The sequence below is a fragment of the Bos indicus x Bos taurus genome, chromosome 5 (assembly GCF_003369695.1).
Source record: "Bos indicus x Bos taurus breed Angus x Brahman F1 hybrid chromosome 5, Bos_hybrid_MaternalHap_v2.0, whole genome shotgun sequence".
Lineage (NCBI taxonomy): Eukaryota > Metazoa > Chordata > Mammalia > Artiodactyla > Bovidae > Bos > Bos indicus x Bos taurus.
This window is the reverse complement of record NC_040080.1, coordinates 91,910,326-91,929,872: the sequence shown is the minus strand read 5'-3', so window position 1 is coordinate 91,929,872 and position 19,547 is coordinate 91,910,326. Positions and strand designations below refer to the sequence as shown.

Below are 19,547 nucleotides of genomic sequence, written 5' to 3'. Positions count from 1 at the left end.
TCTTCCAACCAAAGACAGCTGATAAAACACAGCCCCATCTCCCTTTGCCTCTAAGACATATGTCTTTTCAAGGCCCTACTCTGCAACTAACCTGAGCAGCACAGTCCTCACCAGGGATGCAGCAGGGGCAGCCGAAATGTCTAGTAACCCTAGCACATTCACATGACAATGCCCAAGAGCATCCCCCTGACGAGCTGGTCTCATTTACAGCTCATTTACGTGAAATGGGAGTGAGGTTTCTTTATGTAAATAGCTTGGGTATACTTCATTAACTATTTTCTCTAGAAAGTTAAGTCAGCCTTAATATCTTTCCCACTTGGTATCCTACTTGGCAATAGTTTTCCCAGAAAAAGATTTCTCTGCATCCTTGATTATTCCAAAAGGGAGAGATGACAGAGGAAGAAAAATCCAAGAGGCCTTGATCCTCAAAAACATGACCTGCATTGCTTCTCAGCAATAATTATTATACCCCCAACAACTAGCACAATGCCTGGCACAGAGTAAACACTCAATAAATATTTATGAGATGAACACATGAAAAGCAGAAGTGGTGTGCATACCTCATCTGTCATGATGGTGGCCATGGATCTGCCAATCTCATGATACTGCTGACCTTTCCCTACTGGACCCAATAGGATAAACAAAAACCTGGCAACACACAAAAAAAGATGAAATTATGTAAGGAAAAGGAAATTATGTAAGGAAATATAAGGAAATTTCTTCTCCAAACAACATAACATTTCTCTTTTCTATCAAACAGAATTTATCATAGTAACTTCAAAAAAAGGAAGCAAACTAATGATGGAGCAATCTGAGTAGCCTTGACCTAATAGCTCTCCTATAGTCATTGGAAGCTATCTGTACGACTCCATTCAATAAAGTGGTTAGAATTCTCAGGGTTTCCATAGCCGTAATTCCTTGCTCTAGAAAGGATATTTTTTCAAAACATGGCAAATTCAATATTATCTGTATCTCATTCATGGCTCTAATAAGAAAATGATGGGGAGAGGAGAAGGATAAGGCAATTGAAATGATCAAGCCCGGCAGAGGAGTCTAAATTGTGTCCTGGACATCTGAATATTCCATAATTAACGGGACTCTGAATCACCTATCATCACCTCTGGAGTGCATGAATAGGCTTTGGAACAAATACGGACATATTTGCAAACCATACAAATCCTGCCAGAACTATGGAAAGAGACATCAATACTTTGCTTAGAGATGTCTCCCTGGGATAAAGTTCTGCAGAACAGGGAGATCAAGACAGTCTCCCTATCCCAGGTCAGTGGTCCTTGCTATGTCTTCGGAATGCTCTTTGAGTCTCAATTTCCCACGTCACAGAAACTGCACAGTCACAGCCTTAAAAGTCTTACAATTCTTCTGCACAGAGGTTAATCAAATATACCCCAGTTTTCTGAGATCATTGTTGAATTTTAAACAGCAATCCCCAAATTAATTAATCCTATATTTTGGCATTAGCTGGTTTCTTCCACTGCTGCTGCTGCTGCTAAATCGCTTCAGTCATGTCCGACTCTGTGCGACCCCACAGACAGCAGCCCATCAGGCTCCCCCGTCCCTGGGATTCTCCAGGCAAGAATACTGGAGTGGGTTGCCATTTCCTTTTCTAATGCATGAAAGTGAAAAGTGAAAGTGAAGTTATTCAGTCGTGTCCGACTCTTAACGACCCCATGGACTGCAGCCTACCAGGCTCCTCCGTCCATGGGATTTTCCAGGCAAGAGTACTGGAGTGGGGTGCCATTGCTGTCTCCGGGTTTCTTCCACTAGAGCTCATATAAACCTGTGCATCAGGCAGAAGGCAGTGTGCTTTGTGGTCCTCATCTTTACCTTGTTGGGATGGGCACTTCTGTCAGGCCTGAGAGAAGGACAGCTGGAGACAGCCTCACAAAGGCGACAATGGGGCGGTCCAGAGAGTCCACCTCTCCAACCAGGACATTCGAGGCCTCTGCCCCAGTGGGAATCTTCTTCATAAAATGAAGGTCCACCTGAAAATTTAAAAGCACCCTGACAGTGTGGGAGCCATCACCTCACATATCCATCACCCTCCTCACAACATTACATTCATGCATCATTTTATGATTTAACATATTTTTCTCATACTACTTCACTTAATCCTTAAAATAACTCTGTATGGTGGATAAGATTGGCCAATCAGACTCATTTTTTATTTAAAAAAATGAAGTCACCAAGACCCAGAGAGATGAAGTTGACTTGCCCATGACAACAGAGTTTCTAAGAGAGAGAATTTAAATCTAGGGTGCTGATTTGAATTCCATTATGCCATGCAACCTCAAAGAAAATTTTTTTGAAACTCCAGGTCAAATTGTTTCCATTTTAAAATACCTGAATGCTTTGTCTGAGGTTTCGGGGAGCCTCATGAGCTGAGAAGTGACATAATACTATCTGTGTTTTGGAAAGACAGTGTCAGGGAGAGACCAGAGCAAGGAAAGGCCGGCAGCCGGGAGATCAAGGATTGAGCCAAGAGCTGCAGGGGGACCCGGATCCTGTGGGAGAGGCCTCAGACACCAAAGTCACAGTCACCAAGAAGAGTTTAACCACAAAGTAGTTGTGAGATAGTAGCAAAAATATTGTTTTCACAAAACGCTTGGAGGTAAATAAATAAGAATAATTGAAAAATAAAACCTTGGAGGTAAGAAGATGCTCCTAGAGAGCAGGTATCAGAAAATCATTTTGAAACAGCAGGAGGTGTGCATCAGGGCAGTTTATCAGTGGCTAGTGAGTTTCAGCAGGTCGAATAGGGTCGGGGGGTGGGGGGGAACTGATGAGTCAGCCCTCTCTGGGATGGAGAAGGAGGAAGACATGAGCAGATGGGCCTCCTTTTCTGCAGAAGGGGCTCTGGTCCTGGAGAAAGGATATTGAAATGCCAAAGCTTACCCAGCTTCCAGCAACAGGACTCTGGGCTCCACAAGAGATATGCTTAGGCCTCTGAGCCAACTTCCACATCTCTGCTCACCTTGCTTAAATCCACTGGACTGTGTTCACAATTCACTCCATTCTTTACTTCAAGACTTGTGGTTGGAATGGACTGAGGAGACACAGTTTGACCTATTTGGAGAAAAATCAAACAGAATTCTTGAGTCTTGCCCTTTCCCTCTTTGACGTACCCCATCCATTGTCGGCTGGTCATGGCTCTCTCCTGCAAAGCCCACAGAGAGAAGAGGTTCAGGTGACTAGGAAGCGAAGACCCACACATACCTGTCTCCTTACCTACCAGCTAGCAGTAAAGGGGGCACAGAGATCTTACTACCCTGGAGCTCTCTTCCTGAACCATTTGTAATGTTCTTTTCTTCCTTTATTAAAGGCAGTAATCCTCAACCAGGAGTGCACACCATAAATTCCTATGGAGAACTTTTCAAATACATGGATCCCCAGACATATCTCCTATACATTGTGTTTCGGTAAATGTGGGGACAAGGAGACCCCCAGCCTGGCCACAGAAACGGAAAGCATTCAGCAGCTGAAATTCACCAGATGTTTACAACCCACCACACACCTGGCTCAGGGCTTTACACGGATTAACTTATTGAAACCTCACAACAGACTGATGGAGTGGATCTTATCATTATCCTTACTCTACAAAGTGGGCTTAAAGAGGTTTAGGAAGTTGTCCAAAATCTTTGCAAGAGGTGAAGCCAGAATCTCAAGCCTGGAAATCTGACTCAGGAGTCTACACTACTGCATTTTGCCTCCCTAATCTAAGACATTTGTTTACTTCTAAAAAGCTCCAGTTGACCTTCTCTGCAGCCAAATTTTCCCCAGTGTGGATATCTCCCTGTCTCGCTGATCCTGCTGACTCCACCAACTGTCTTGCTGTATCTCACTGTGTACACTCTTCGTTGAGCCCAGGGCAGGCAAGGTGCGAGCAGGAAAACTGGAAGAAAACTCAAGGAGTCATAGGAACTGCAAACACATTTATTCTCTCCTGAATGGCACAGCAGCCATAGCAGTGGACATGCTATATTCTCTCCTCTCGTGGTTGACCCAGCAGACACAGCCTTAACGCAGCCTCACCACCATAATGCAGCCATACATAGCCCCCCAGCAGCACAGCCAACTCTCTCTCTCTCTCTGGCATGCCAAGTGAAGCTTATATACGCTTACAGAACAAAAGTAGGCTGCAGGCAATTGAGTATCTCAGAATGTGCAACTACATTGCTATAAGTGATCTCAGCTGATATAGAATCATTATTATAAAATGTGGGGCAAGAGTAAGAGGGCATGGGGTGAGAGAGCCTGACCAGGCCATCTTGGCTAATTTGACCTTTCCCTACACTCCCCAAGTCACATCAGTTCTGAGGCCATTCTGGGGCACAAACCTTTCCCCTGAGGTCCACTGAAATGTATCTGAGGCATGCATCCTTAGTGCCACAAGAGATGATGGTCGCCAGTCCCAGCCACCCATCTTGCTGATCCTCAAAAAGGACTGTGTCTAAGTGAGCATGAAAGCATATTAGAGAAATGCTGTTCCTACCCTCTAGTAACTCAGCATCTCCAACTAGTGCCTAAATGTCTTATTAATCTAAACAGAAAGCAGTTACTCCTAATAATCTTACCATGTTTATCCATTGAATGTGGATCAGACTGCTTCTTGCCAACCTCAGCAAAGGAGCGAACAATGGGGATGAGGTTATTTCTCTTCTTTTCATTCTGATGATGATGCTTTTTGAGAAGGGCTTCCCGGACTTTAACCCTCATGCTGTCATTCAGGTCACTGAACAGCTCCTGCTGGTCCAGGATCAGGTCTGGAAGGCAGGTGCTAACATGAACACTCAAACTGATGGTCAGTGATTCCAAAGAAGGCAAGGTCAGGTGAGGTGAGGGACACGGAGTAGGAGGAAGCAGTTCTACCAGGGTCACTGAGGTTACAGTCTCTGTATCAGTGCCTGAAAGAGCTAACTGCTGATAGCAGCTGTGACACTTTACATGTTATTCATGTAACAAATCATTACTTTTATAAATGGAAACTATTGAGCACTTAACATGTGCCAGGAACTACATTCTGAACTTATTACATAATGATCTAATCTGATCCTTATAAAACCTCTGAAAAGTAGGTGGTATTATAATAATTTTTACAGATCAGGAAACTGAGGCCCCAAAATTACAAAATCCCCATGACCTCACATCTAGTGAGTTGCAGAGATTGGATTCAAATCCCAGACTGTCTGACTCAAATGTCCACATGATTGCCATTCTGTTCTATCATTTGCCAAAGTTCCTCTAGGTTCTCTTCCTCTGAGATTTTAACATTGCTGTGATTGTCAAGAGAAACTATAACTGTAGAAGGCCACGTGACTGAAGGTAGAATCCATAAAAATAATTAATTTGTTCTTAATTAAGCCCTCAAGACAATTAATACCAAGCATCAATCTTGACCTGCCAAGTCCAGCAGAACTGAGGGGGAGAAAATCCCCACACCTGCTGCTGAAAGGCAGCTGGCATAGAAGTCAACAGCATGTATTCTAGAGCTAAACGTCCACATCTCTCCCACCCTCTTCTACCACTTTCTGTGTGATAACCTCTCTGTACCTCAGTTTCCTCATCTGTAACATGAAGTGAATATGATCCTTAGAAGATAGTTGTGAAAAATTAATAAGATATATAAAGTGCTGATTCACTACAAGTGAGACCATTTACCCACCCTTATCACTAACATGAATACCTCAGGTTCCTAACGTGAAGAACCATAGCTATTTTACTTAAACCCTACATATCCACCCCCCTGCCACCGCCTCTCTCAAACTCCAACCTATTCTCAACTCCAGCTCCATCCATGACTATCCAAGTGTTAGAAGCAATAAATAAAAGAAAATCTATTTCAAATACTCAAGCCAAAGATCCAAGCTTCTCTCTCTTTAACTTTTAGATTGATTGGTTCTCCTTGTCCCACAATATAAACATGCTTCAGGATACTTCATCTTGGGAAAGAAAAAACAGAAGAAGAACATCCATCCCTGGTCTCCCTTTATCTGTTGCCTTCCCTTTCTCGCACATGCACTTGCTCTCTATTTCTTCTCAAAAGAAAAATTTCTCACCTGCTGCAATGTGGCTGCCTCAATGAAACCGCTTTTGATAAAATCATCAACAACCTTCCAGTTGCTAAATCTGGTGGATGCTTCCAGTTCTTACTTCATCGGACCTCTCTGCAGCATCCGACACTGATGAACTGAACTCCTCTCTTCTTTTGTTGTGGGTTGAATGGCGCCCCTTCAAAAGATGCTGTGTACTATATACTAACTCCCCAGAACCCATGAGCATGATCTCATTTGTAAAGAGAGTCTTCACAGATGTAACTAAGGTGCTAACACAAGATCCCATCGGTAAGACCTCTCCTCAGGTCCCTATGTGATCCCAGACAGGCAGAATTACTTGGATACTTGTAATGAAGAAAAGCTGGAAGAAACTTAAAAATCTGTCCAACCAAACAGAGCCAAGCCGAGGAAAAGCCTTACATGCACCCAGGTGTTTCTCAAACTCCATTCCCCAAACACAATGACTTATACTCTCCTGTACTAGGAAACTCCATCAGGTATCTCCCCTTTACATCATGCTGAAGAAGTGGGGAGTCCTTTGGCTCAATTTCATACATGTTTTTCCTAGTTGCCATATTGAAAAATCTTTCTTTCACTTTTCTCTGCAGAGCTCCCAGTCACACTTATTACCAAACCAGAGCTTGGTTGTTGCACTTATTTTAATTGCCCTATGGCTATTGTCCTCACTGGGGCTTCCCTGATAAAGGAAAGCCCTTTACTTTACTTTACTTCCCTGAGTAAAAGCTTCATCTTTACTCAGACGGTAAAGAATCTGCCTGCGATACAGGAGACGTGGGTTCAGTCCCTGGGTTGGGAAGACCCCCCGGAGAAGGAAATGGCAACCCACTCCAGTATTCTTGCCTGGAGAATTCCATGTACACAGGAGCCTGGTGGGCTACAGTCCATGGGGTTGCAAAGAGTTGGACACGACTGAGAGAATAACACACACACACATTTTCCCCACTAGAAGGTGAGCTCCTTGAGGGTAGAAACTGTATCGTATCCTGTGCCTAGTACATAATCAAGCATAGATAGAAAATAATATTTGCTAAACAAACAGGCAAATGGAAAACCACACTCCATGTCATTTGCATCCCAGAACAAGCCTGTGGAATAGGCAGGGAAGAAATCCATCCCAGAGCTGAAGGTGCTGAGGTCAGGAAGGTAAGTGACTTGCCCAAGCACAAACAGCCACATTCTTCTTTCTTTCCTCCACACCACACCACAAACGATCCTCTGCTTTCTCTCCCCTAATCTTACCTGAGATTTCTTCTATGCTATTTGCACGCATATCCAGAAGGACCGTCCCATTAATAAGACAGCTTCTTAACTCAAAGAGACTGTGCAGTGAAAGGGTTGCCACATAAGGCTTGCTCCATCGTTCTCCCCCATCCTCGACATCTTCTTCAAACTTCAGCCACCTGAAAGCATGACAAAGAGATGCCAAAAACAGAAAATGAAGAATTTTCAGGAGAGGATTTTTAATGTAGGTCACAAAGAAAGGTACCTGAATAATCACACTGAACCCTGTAATCGAATCTATATGTTCAGCATGCATTGGCAAGTGAAATAAGTAGGTTACAAACCACTGCAAAATTGAGTATAGCTTGATTCCATTTTTATGAAAGGAAAATCTTAAAATACAACACATACATATATAAGACACCAAATGTTATATTCATTATCCCTGGGGTATTAATTTTTATTTTCTTTTTGCTTATCCTTATTTTCTCATTTTGTACAGTGAGCATGCATTACTTGTACAACTAAAAAAATAGATCTAATCTATATCATTTGGATACACTGACAAATCACATTAATAAAATGATCATATTTTTCTTTGTTAAAAAGTCTGTGTGACCTTCAGAAGTTTGCAAAGACAGGATGTTAAGGCTAATTGCCTTCTTGTTTGGTATGAGGTTAATTGGTTTGTTTAATCCTCTCTATTCATTGAACACATCAGACATCCAGGAAGAACTGTTTCAGTGAGACATTGAGCCATGGTTTGCTGGTTATCCCTCATCTTCTTCCCTGAGGCTCAGGCACACTGGCTTTGTATCACCCAGAAGGCTCACTTGTCAGTTACTAGAGGAACCCTAGACATGGGCTTGGTTCATCTGAGAGTTATTCTTGGGTATGAGCCTTAGACAAGCATATTCACTCTCTAATCAAGGGAAGCCTACCATCAGGCTGGATATTACCCCGAGGTCTCTATGAAGTTGGATTGTCCCATAGGATGTCTCAAAAATTACGCAATCTCCAGTGAATTAAACCTCAAATGATTGGGATTTCCCTGATGGTCCAGAGGCTAAGACTTCATGCTCCTAATGCAGGCAGCCTGGGTTTGATCCCTGTTTGGGGAACTAGTTCCTATGTGCTGCAACTAAAAGCTCCCATGGTGCAACTAAGACCTGGCACAGCCAAATAAAGTAAAGAATTTAAAAAAAAAATGATGCTATGGCTCACCCATAGGAAAAGGCTATGTCTGTTGGGCTAGGTTTAGGCCAAGGTGGCCCCCTCAGGCATCTTCCAAGTCAGACATACAATATAAAGAGCCCAGGAACAAGTGAGAGAGGACCCCCTGTTCCATGTTTCTGTCACCAATCCCCAGCTCAAGGTCAACTGGAACAGGTGTTACCACAGACACGACAAAGAGGCCAACATCAAGACTTCCCATGCAAGACCCTAGAACGTCAGTGCCCATGTTCAGTCATCACGTCTCCCATGAAGAAATAAAAGGCAGGCAGACCTGTCACTCATGGAAACGTACACATTTGCCTACCCCAGCAAACCTTGACCCAGGCTACTCAGGGCCTCACCTGGCTGTCTCCTTCCACTCAGCATCTTCTCCCTCTTTCAGACAGATCTCATCCAGCTCTGTGAAGAGGTCATGAGGCACATGTTCTTCATCCTCCTCAGTGCCAAGAATGAACTGAACACGCTGAGATGGTGTGTCTGGAAAAGCAGCCACAGAGAAAGGTCTGCTCCCAACCTCCACTTGGGACAGAAATAGCATCCTGCCACACTCAGTGCACCTGGGGGGCTTCCAGCTTGTGAAACACATAAAGGCAATCCTGCATTCAGATCAAAAAGATTTCTTTATTCCCAGAATTAAAAAAAAAAACAAACCTATTCTTTGGAGTTTTCCTGACAGCCAGTTCGTAAAGAATCCTCCTGCAATACAGGAGCCCTTCATTCAATTCCTGGGTCAGGAAGTTTCCCCGGAAAAGGGACAGGCTACCCATTCCAGTATTCTTGGTGGCTCAGCGGGTAAAGAATCTGCCTGCAATGCAGGAGACCTGGGTTTCATCTCTGGGTTGGGAAGATCCCCTGTAAAAGGGAAAGGCTATCCACTCCAGTATTCTGGCCTGGAGAATTCCATGGACTGTATAGTCCATGGGGTTGCAAAGAGTCGGACATGACTCAGCAACTTCCACTTTCATTCTTTGGAAGCAGTTTCATGAAAAGAAAAAAAATTAAGTAAGACCACTTGAAGAAAACCCATAAGAAACTAGAAATCTGATTAATTTGATCAAAAGGAATAGCTAATTCTCTAGCAAATGATTTCACCTTCTAGGGTATTGATTTGGGGGCCTGAACAGTGAAGTTTTCAGGCAGATACTTTTGATTCTCAGAGGCATTTCTTCTTCTTTGAAGCAAGCTGGAAAGCCTAGAGAATGAAAACCACTACCTGCTGGATGTCCGTCCCACATGCCCTCAGTCTCGGGGGACTCCCAGCTGTGGACGCCCACCCGCCCGCCCTCCCGAGGTGTTACCGTGGGCCAGGGCCTCTGGGCCTTCCTCCCCCTGGCTGGCTCCCTTGCCCCGCATTCGTCTCCGGTGCTTCTGACCGTGCGTTCGGTGGTGCCGATGGCTTTGCCGGCCCAGTGGCATCCGGACCCCCACGTACAGGGTCCTATGGCCTGAAAAGAAGCAGAAGGTCTGAAGAGAGAACTCCTTTAAGAAAAGGAGGTTAGTGTATTTAAGAGGGGGAGGAAGAAGAAAAAGTCACAACTCTGTAATGACAAAAAGACCTCCAGGACTGATTTCTGTAGAGATGGGCAAGTTGAAGATTTCCATCCTGTTCGTGGCTGCAAACATCACAGGAGGGTTGTGAAGATCTAAGAAAATTATGTGTGTGAACATGATTTGCAAACTATAGGGACAAAAACAAAAGCTAGTAGTTGCCACTACAAGACAATTTGAGCAATTGATAAAACGTGATATGGTCACACCAGGACACCTACAGCAAGTCTTGGCACAGAGGCCATTTGGGAAAGTGGTTAAGTGCTCAAGTCAACCTGCCTGGGTCCAAAACTTGATTTCACCATTCTCTTGCCATGTGACCCTGAACAAATTATCTAATCTCTCTGTGACTGTCTTTAACAAGGAATATTGAAAGCTTATTCTTTAAACTCAGAGAATTTTTGTGAGCAGTAAATAAGATAATGTATGTAATATGCTTAACACAATGCCTGGAATCAATTTTAGCAGCCAGTACATTCTAGGATCAGTTTCCATTTTATTTTTTCTGCACTGTAGATTACACCATCTAGAATAGCAGTGAGAGGCTAGTTACAAATTATAAGGGGTATAAGACTGGGAGCATAAAGGAGAGATATTACATATTTTATAAAGAGAGAGGAATACAGGATAATAAGTGATCCCACAGCATTCCTCTCTAGTTCCTCCTTTTTACTCTCTCATCCCATCCATAAACCTTATGTTTTGTTCCTGACTTCCAGGCCTGTCTCACCTCCACCTGATTTCCCTGGCCTTCCTGCCCAGCCTGGGGCCCAGAATCAGCAACTGTAAAGATGCTACCCCTGACACACAGAGCTGTGACCTTGCCCCGTCTCTGCCCAGTTTCTGCTGCTTGACTCTTGATCTCGGGCTGCCTCTGCACATCTTCCAGCACAGGAGCTTTTGTCACCGTCTTCATATCCACAAGCTTACCCACACTTCCTCCCTCTGAGCAGGTAACCTCACTTCATGCAGTACTGAAAAGACAGGTTCTGTCCTGTGAACTCCCATCTTCTCAGCCTGGCTCACTTTCCTCCCCCAGTTCCCCCTCCTTACAGGCTAATGAGTATCACCTCCCATCCTGCTGGGTCGCACTCCATCAGTTATCCTCACTCTCTCCTTTCCATCCATCCCTTCCCTGGGCTTCTCAAGTCTCTCTTACCTAATAAAGAAATGTTCCTGCCACCATATGATCCAACAATTCTACTCCTAGATATATATATTTTTAAAAAAACCCACAAAACATTCATTTGAAAAGAAACATATGTCCTAATGATCGTAGCAGCGTTATTTATAATTATCAAGGTATGGAAGCAACCTAAGTGTCCATCATATGATGAATGGATAAAGAAGACATTGTGTATATACATACAATGGAATAATACTCAGCCATAAAAAAGAATGGCATTTTGCCATTTGCAGCAACATGGATGAACTTGGAAAGCATTATGCAAAGTGAAATATGTCAGAGAAAGACAAATACTGTACAATACTTCTATGTGGAGTCTAAAAACTACAACAAACTAGTGAATAAAACAAAAAAAAGAAGCAGACTCACAGATATAAATAACAAACTAGTAGTTACCAGTGGGAGTGGCGGGAGGGAAGCAATATAGGAGTAGGGGGAAAAGGGGTTATTATGGGATTATATGAAATCATGTGTGTGAATGTTTTGAAAACTGTAAAGCATTATAGAATTTAAAGATTCTTTCATTCAATAAAAATAAAGTTTTAAAAATAAATTTAAAAAAGAAATGTTCCTAGTGAAGTGCTACTCTTCCAAGTCCCTCCATCAGGTCACATTCAAGAATAGTCTATTGATCTAGCTCCCTTTCCTCACCATCTCCTTGCTCCATAGCCTCTGCATGTGGCTGCTCTCCACTGACTGCCTTCATTAGGGACACTAAAGTCCACTAAACCACTAAGTCTATCATATTATGTCTCTCTCAATTCAAAAGACTTCCTGGAGAGCCCACCAGGCTCCAGACATCCTCCCAATCCCTAATGACTTCCTCCCCTTGGTGGTCTGGGCTCTCCCAACACCTGTGCCACTGCCTTCCCTGGCTCACTTGGACTCCTCTGACTGCTTCTCCAGCCCTTCCACAATCCACCAAAGGATGGTTCTCCAGGTTTCTGCCCCTTTCTTCTCTCTTTTTAGTGATATTTACTCTCATGATTTCAAAGTTTCTGTCTACAAATGACCCCCAAATGTTTATCTCTGGAAAGTCAACATGTTCCAAGGCAAACTCACTGTCCTCCATCTCAAATCAGGCTCATACTCATTTCTTATATTTTTCTGTCCATGGCATCACCATTCTCTCAACTTTCCAGGCTGGAAACCTCAGTGTCACCTTGTATTTCCACCTTGCCCTTCAGCGCTCCCTCCCACAGATTATGATCATCCACAGATTAGATCAAGTCTTTTCTCCTCCCATTTTGAGAACAGCGGGGGCCTCCTTCCTGTCTCCCCTACCAATTCAATCCTACAAACAAGCCTTCCTGAAGCACTGCTCTGATCCTGGTTCACTCCTACAATCAGGACCCCTCATGCTCTAGCACGCAGGGAGCCCAGCCTCCTTTCTAGTCTTTTCTTTCTCTAGAACAAATTATACATTCAGTAGAGAAAGAAAGGGAAAGCTCTCTAAAAGAACTGAGTGATCAGCTCAAGAGAAATCAAAATGGAAATCCCACACGTGCCCACACTGAATAAATGTTCTTGGGGAAAAAGTCTAGAGATGTATACCTTCTGCATCTACCCCAACAACAGAACAGCCTGGTTTTGACTCTGTCTCCTTCTCATGGCCTCAGCTGATGCTCCTACCCTCACCTCACACTGGTCTCCACCTAAACCAAACTGCTATTTCAAAAATGTGCCAGTGCTTTCCAGACACTGACTTGGCTCACTCCTTTAAGACTCACTGCAAATGCACCTTCCTTCTTGGTATTTTTGCTGATCCCTTCGATCAGATGTGCTGCCTCCTTCCTGTAAATCCCCAAAGTCCTTGGCTAGCATTCCCTTATGCACTTATTTTCTGCATTGCATTACAGTTAGGTATTTATCAGTTTTTCTCCCACTACTCATCTGCAAGCTCCTCTAAGTCCCAGGGTAGGGCCTCCCTGGTGGCTCAGTGGTAAAAAATCTGCCTACCAATGCAGGGGACATGGCTTCAATCCTAGGTCAGGAAGATCTCGCATGCCTCAGAGCAACTAGATCCATGTGCCACAACTATTGAGCCCATGCTCAAGAGACCAGTAACTGCAACTAGTAAAGCCTGTGCCTATGCTCTGCAAAGAGAAGCCACTGCAATGAGAAGCCTGCACACAGCAACTAGAGAGTAGCCCCTAGTTGCCACTACCAGAGAAAAGCCCACACAGCACAGCCAAAAATCAATCAATCGACCAATAAAAAGTCCCACATTATGGGGGTCCCAGGCTTCCCCAGTGGTACTGTAGTAAAGAACATGCCTGCCAATGCAAGAGACATAAGAGACATGGGATCAGTCCCTGGGTCAGGAAGATCCCCTGGAGGAGGGCATGGCAACCCAGTCTAGTATTCTTGCCTGGAGAACCCCATGGATAGAAGACCCTGGTAGGCTACAGTCCATAAGGTCACAAAGAGTTGGACACAACTGAGTGACTTAGCATGCAGAAAGAGCAGAGAGGGGGAGAAAGGACCAGATAAAATATCTGAAGAGGTAATAGCTAAAAACTTCCCTGAATGGGAAAGAAAAAGTCAACCAAGTCCAGGAAGCACAGAGAAGAGTCCCTGAGACACACAGTAATAAAACTGACAAAAATTTAAAACAAAGATAAAATATTAAAAGCAACAAGGGAAAAATGACAAATAACATACAAGGGAACTCTCATAAAGCTAACAGCTGATATCTCAACAGACACTCTACAAGCCAGAAGGGAATGGCACAACGTATTTAAAGTGATTAACAACCAAGAATACTCTACCCAGCAAGACTCTCATTCAGATTTGATGGAGAAATCAAAAGCTTTTCAGACAAGCAAAGTGAAGAGAATTCAGCACCACCAAACCAGCTATATGACATATGCTAAAGGAACTTCTCTAGGCAGGAAACACAAGAGAAAGAAAAGACCTACAGAAAATAAACCCAAAACAATTAAGAAATTGGTAACAGGATCACACATTAATAATTACCTTAAATGTAAATGGATTAAATGCACCAACCAAAAGACATAAACTGGCTGGGTGGATGAAAACATGTCCATGCATGCACTTCCACTTACATCACGCTGCTTAATCCCTCAAATTGTATGTAATTATTTTATATTGTTAGGTTAATCATGTTCCCATTATGACTTGCAATTATAATTATCTTTTATCTGACTATTGTGAAAACTGATAAACATCTTTTACTATTGTGATTATGTAACTATTATTCACTTAATACTGTTTTATCATGACTGGTCAACAGAAAATAGTAGAATTCTATATCACTAATACTACCATTTAAAAGAAAAACCTGTAATCACTTTTTAAAATCCAGATGCATATCAGAATTATCTTGGAATTTTTTGAGGAATACAAATACCCAGGTATTGCTTTTTTTCTCCAAAGCTCCAGATGCGTTTCTAATGAGCAGCCATGTTTAAAAACAACCGGGCTCCAAAGTTCATTGCAGGACTGTTTATAATAGCCAGGACATGGAAGCAACCTAGATGTCCATTGGCAGATGAATGGATAAGAAAGCTGTGGTACATATACACAATGGAATATTACTCAGCTATTAAAAAGAATGCACTTGAATCAGTTCTAATGAGGTGGATGAAACGAGCCTATTATACAGAGTGAAGTAAGTCAGAAAGAAAAACACCAATATAGTATATTAACGCATATATATGGAATTTAAAAAGATAGTAACGATGACCCTATATATGAGACAGCAAAAGAGACACAGATATGAAGAACAGACTTTTGGACTCTGTGGGAGAAGGCAAGGGTAGGATGATTTGAGAGAACAGCATTGAAACATGTACATTACCATATGTGAAATAGATCACCAGTCCAAGTTCAATGCATGAAACAGGGCACTCAAAGCTGGTGCACTGGGACAACCCTGAGGGATGGGATGGGGAGGGAGGCGGGAGGAGGTTCAGGATGGGGGACACATGTACACCCATGGCTGATTCATGTCAGTGTATGGCAAAAACCACTACAATATTGTAAAGTAATTAGCCTCCAATTAAAATAAATAAATTTTTAAAAAGAAGAAAAAAACACAACTGGACTATATGATTATCTTTCATTTTTGTCTATATCGTTTTACTTTTTCTATTTCATATTCATTCAGTGTCCACACTTCATTTAGTTTGTTTTCCTAGTTCTCCATCTCTTCTTTTTATAATGTTCTCTCTCAAGCCTTTATCAAATGTAATAGAAAATCTTTTGTATATATATGTATATAATATGTATAACATACATATTTTAGAATACTCGGGAATTTTTCCCTAGCTAAAAAATTTATGACATTTTGATTCCACTCGTTTGACTTAGTATGAATAGAATGCTAGATTTCTAACTTATATTCACTCAAAACTTTGATATAGTTCCAAGTATTTTGGCATCTAGTATTACTGCTAAAAGTCTAGAAAATTTATTATCTTAGTGATCTTTTTTAAAAAATTTGAATGAAGCTTGAAACTGCTTATCCAATTCTGAGAATATAAAGAAATACTATGTTGTTAAAAAATAGGAAATTAACATGTGATACAGTATTATTAACTAAAATATAGATTTTGTTCAAATTTCAAAAAAGTTTATGCTAGTGTCCATTATTTGTTTTCATAACTTATTCAAGACTCCACATCATATTTGATTGTATTGAGCAGCTTCAGCAGCATGCAACAAATTCTGGTAAATTCTCTTTTCATTTTTATTCTATTACAAACATTTGCTATGTCCTTGTTATGGCTCCTTAGATACACTCATCATTTAAAAGTAGACATATAATTTCCAAATACATGGTATTTTAAAAGAACCTTTGATGTTAATTTCTCATTTTGATATTAATTTCTCTTTAAAATGCTTTCTTCTCTGCAATCACCCTCTATGTTTTTCCAGTCTTCTAACTGTATTGAACCTTTCAATGACTAAGTCAAAGATCTCCGGTAAAAGTCACATTGAAAATGTGACTTGAAAAGTCACTTGAAAATATGTGGGTTATTTTCTTTCTTTTTTTTTTTTTTTGCTTATTTATTGAAAAAAATATTAAGTAATTTACAAATTCCTCTGTTCCTCTCTGACATGAGAGGAATAGTACATCTCCACTTGCCAAGAATGGTGACACCAGCATAGCAACTGAAACCATCTGTAAACAAGGCTTGTGGTTATTTTCCCTTCTCCAACTGACAATACAGAACTTGCCATAAGGGCACAGGTATTAGTAAAAGCATAAGCAAGCTGGAAAGTGAACAATGGCTCCTACTTATCCCTTTTCCTTGAGATACCATTGGCACAAGTTCCACTGAAGAAAGTTCCCTGTGGCTTGACTTTGGCCAGGGCGCAGGAATCACCACTGGTTGGGGGCAAACACCTGCGGTGACCTGGTATCTCATGTTAGGATACTATTTTCAAATATCTTTTGATATTGATCTCTAACATACTTCCACAGTGATAAGAGAACAGACTCTGTATTATTCCATTACCTTTATGCCATCAAATTTTTGCACTTGGTTTTATGTCCCTGGATGTTCCAGTAGTCTCTCCTAGTTTATAGTCTATGGGAATTTGAATAGAATTTGTATCCTACTGTTGTGTGGAAACTGTATAAATCTTAATTATGTTGAATTGGTTCACAGTGCTTTTCAGGTCTACTCTCTCCTTCTACTTCTCTGTATCTTGATTCTATTAACTTTTGAGAGTTTGATATTGAAACTCCAACTAAAAATCTTAATTTATCTACTAAAAAAAATTATAATATATAGTGGAACTATAGGTAACCTTGTTCTGTATTTTCTAAGTCTACTATAAATATGTTATCATATTTTCATAATTTAAAAAATTTTTAAAAGAAGCAAAAAAAAAAGTCCCAGATCAGACCTTCTTTCTCTCAGAATTCCTTATATAACAGTATCTGAAAAGGGCCACAAAAGGAACATGCAACCAAAGTGAATGTGCTTAGAGTGGATAAAATATTCATCAGGGCATGAGATGATTGAGAAGGTCCTAACCAACCTAGAAATGGAAACCTCAATCCAGGAAGAGTTCCTATATAAGGGACTTCTGCAAAGAGTTACTAAGGAAGACTTTTCCTTCTCTAAGTAGTATTTTTGATCCAATCAGTTCCCATAAATATTAGCCAACCACAGCACGTGCTTTTGAAAGCACCAGAGAGACAGGCAAAAATGAAAACAAAACCCAGCAGAGGTCAGAGCTAAGAACAACCAAAACATCAGAAAACCAGACATCAATTTCCAGGCTGGAGACTGAGAAACACGGACTCACATATTCTGAGTGAAATCAGAAAAGATGACAAACAAATGGACACTGGGAAACGAATGCAGCACCAACAAAGTCCAGTCCATCTAATGGGATTCTGCAGCCTAGGGACTTTACTAAACCTAAACTAATCCTGCGGTCACTTCACTGGCCTCTCAACTGCTCTCCTACCCACACAGTCTTCGTCCCCCTCATCTACGTACTTACTCACCCAAGTTCCACTTTTTTCCCAGTCTTTCTTCCAGTTATTGTCAAACCTACTCTCTAGGGACTGTGTGCAAATACAAGTATTCATTTAATAAAACTTACTAGGAAATGTAATTGTAGACTTTACTTTTTAAATAAGTATGTACACACATACAGAGAGCAGTCATTAGTGAACTGGAACTGAATCTTGCAGAGCATGATAGGAATCACAGAGCGAGCCCACCCTGCAGATGGAGTCTGGACTTTTGGAAGCTGAACGCATTCTGAGCACGCTAGAGCATGGAGCATGCGCATAGAACACAGCATGCCTTAGCACACACTCATGGGTGCCCTATTTCCTGGGCTTCAGGTTGAGTCAAAGTCAATTACGGCAGGGAAAGTATAACATGTGGAGCATTTGCAAGCCACCCCTTTTCCCCTGCAACTTATAACTAAGGCCAAATGGCTCTTACCTCTTTTAAAAACTTATTAGAAGGTACCGCCTTCCGCCGCGGCAGCCATTGTGGAACAACAGCCATGGCTCTGCGCTACCCCATGGCCGTGGGCCTCAACACGGGTCACAAGGTGACCAAGAACGTGGGCAAGCCGAGGCACAGCCGCCGCCGCGGGCGTCTCACCAAACACACCAAATTCGTGCGGGACATGATCCGGGAGGTGTGTGGCTTCGCCCCTTACGAGCGACGAGCCATGGAGCTGCTCAAGGTCTCCAAGGACAAGCGGGCCCTCAAGTTCATCAAGAAAAGGGTGGGGACACATATCCGCGCGAAGAGGAAGAGAGAGGAGCTGAACAATGTCTTGGCCGCCATGAGGAAAGCAGCAGCCAAGAAGGACTGAGCCCTTCTCCTCTGTTCACAATCACAATAAATCTTGCCCCCAAAAAATAAAAAATAAAAATAAAAAAAACAAAAACTTATTATAAGGTACCAAACTCACTCTAGGATTCATTAGTCTAGTAGCTAATCAGGAATAATGATCTGCCAGAAAAGATGGAAAAAGCCATTCCTCTAAATAAAGCCACTGCTCTATGTTCCTCTGGGACTGGGAGAGTCCACTGAAGAAATCATGCATTATTGCTCGTTTTGAGTTTCTCTTTGGAAATTTGTCCTAATGTTTGCTTTTGAGTCTTCAAATATATATATATAAAGCAAAGGCTTCCCAGGTGGCACAGTGGTTAAAAAAAAAATCTTCCTGCCAATGCAGGAGACACAAGAGACATGAGTTCTATCCCTGGGTCAGGAAGATCCCCTGGAAGAAGAAATGGCAACCCACTCCAGTATTCTTTTCAGGAATAGTCCATGGACAGAGGAGTCTGGGGGGCCACAGTCCATAGGGTCGCAAAGAGTTGGACACAACTGAGCATACACACAATGAAATGGTTTAGAGCATCTTCTCCTGCTGATGGAGTTAATTTATGCAAAAAAAGAAAAAAACAACCCTCACATTTACAAAAGTCTCTAACAATGTCCAGAGATTACATCTCAGAAGTAGTTCTGAACATGGTTTATGTTAGGTGGTGTCAAGGGTATAGAACAAAGGGGAAGGAGACCCAGAGATTTATCTGCAGCCACAGAACCTTGTAGCATGGCACACTTAGAGAACTAGAATACAATTAGAACAGTTTACTTGTCTTCCATCAGAGTGGGACTGATTTTATCCCATGTCTTCTAGAGACAGCACCTGCCTGAGCACAGCCTCACTGAGCTGGGATGCCCTGGGAGCCCACAGCATGGTCAATCCTACAGCACATTACAACTTCCTGTTCTCCTCTCCAGAGCTAC

The 19,547-nt window shown here is 42.1% G+C and overlaps 1 protein-coding gene and 1 pseudogene across 6 annotated transcripts in view; one reads left to right on the top strand and one right to left on the bottom strand.

The window, feature by feature from the left end:
• SLC4A8 (solute carrier family 4 member 8) overlaps positions 1-19,547 on the bottom strand; it is a 112,508-nt gene that overhangs the window by 43,253 nt on the left and 49,708 nt on the right. For all 5 annotated transcript variants that reach the window (XM_027542908.1, XM_027542906.1, XM_027542907.1 and 2 more), the window contains 7 exons: positions 9,848-9,994; positions 8,891-9,026; positions 7,332-7,492; positions 4,593-4,781; positions 2,993-3,084; positions 1,846-2,003; positions 561-648 (listed from right to left, as the gene is read on the bottom strand). In XM_027542908.1, coding sequence (XP_027398709.1) covers positions 561-648; positions 1,846-2,003; positions 2,993-3,084; positions 4,593-4,781; positions 7,332-7,492; positions 8,891-9,026; positions 9,848-9,994 — 971 coding nt within the window. The remainder of the gene's footprint in view (positions 1-560; positions 649-1,845; positions 2,004-2,992; positions 3,085-4,592; positions 4,782-7,331; positions 7,493-8,890; positions 9,027-9,847; positions 9,995-19,547) is intronic.
• Positions 18,249-18,648, top strand: LOC113893152 (annotated as a pseudogene). Its single transcript, XR_003511235.1, has one exon. The product of XR_003511235.1 is annotated as a 60S ribosomal protein L36 pseudogene (transcript).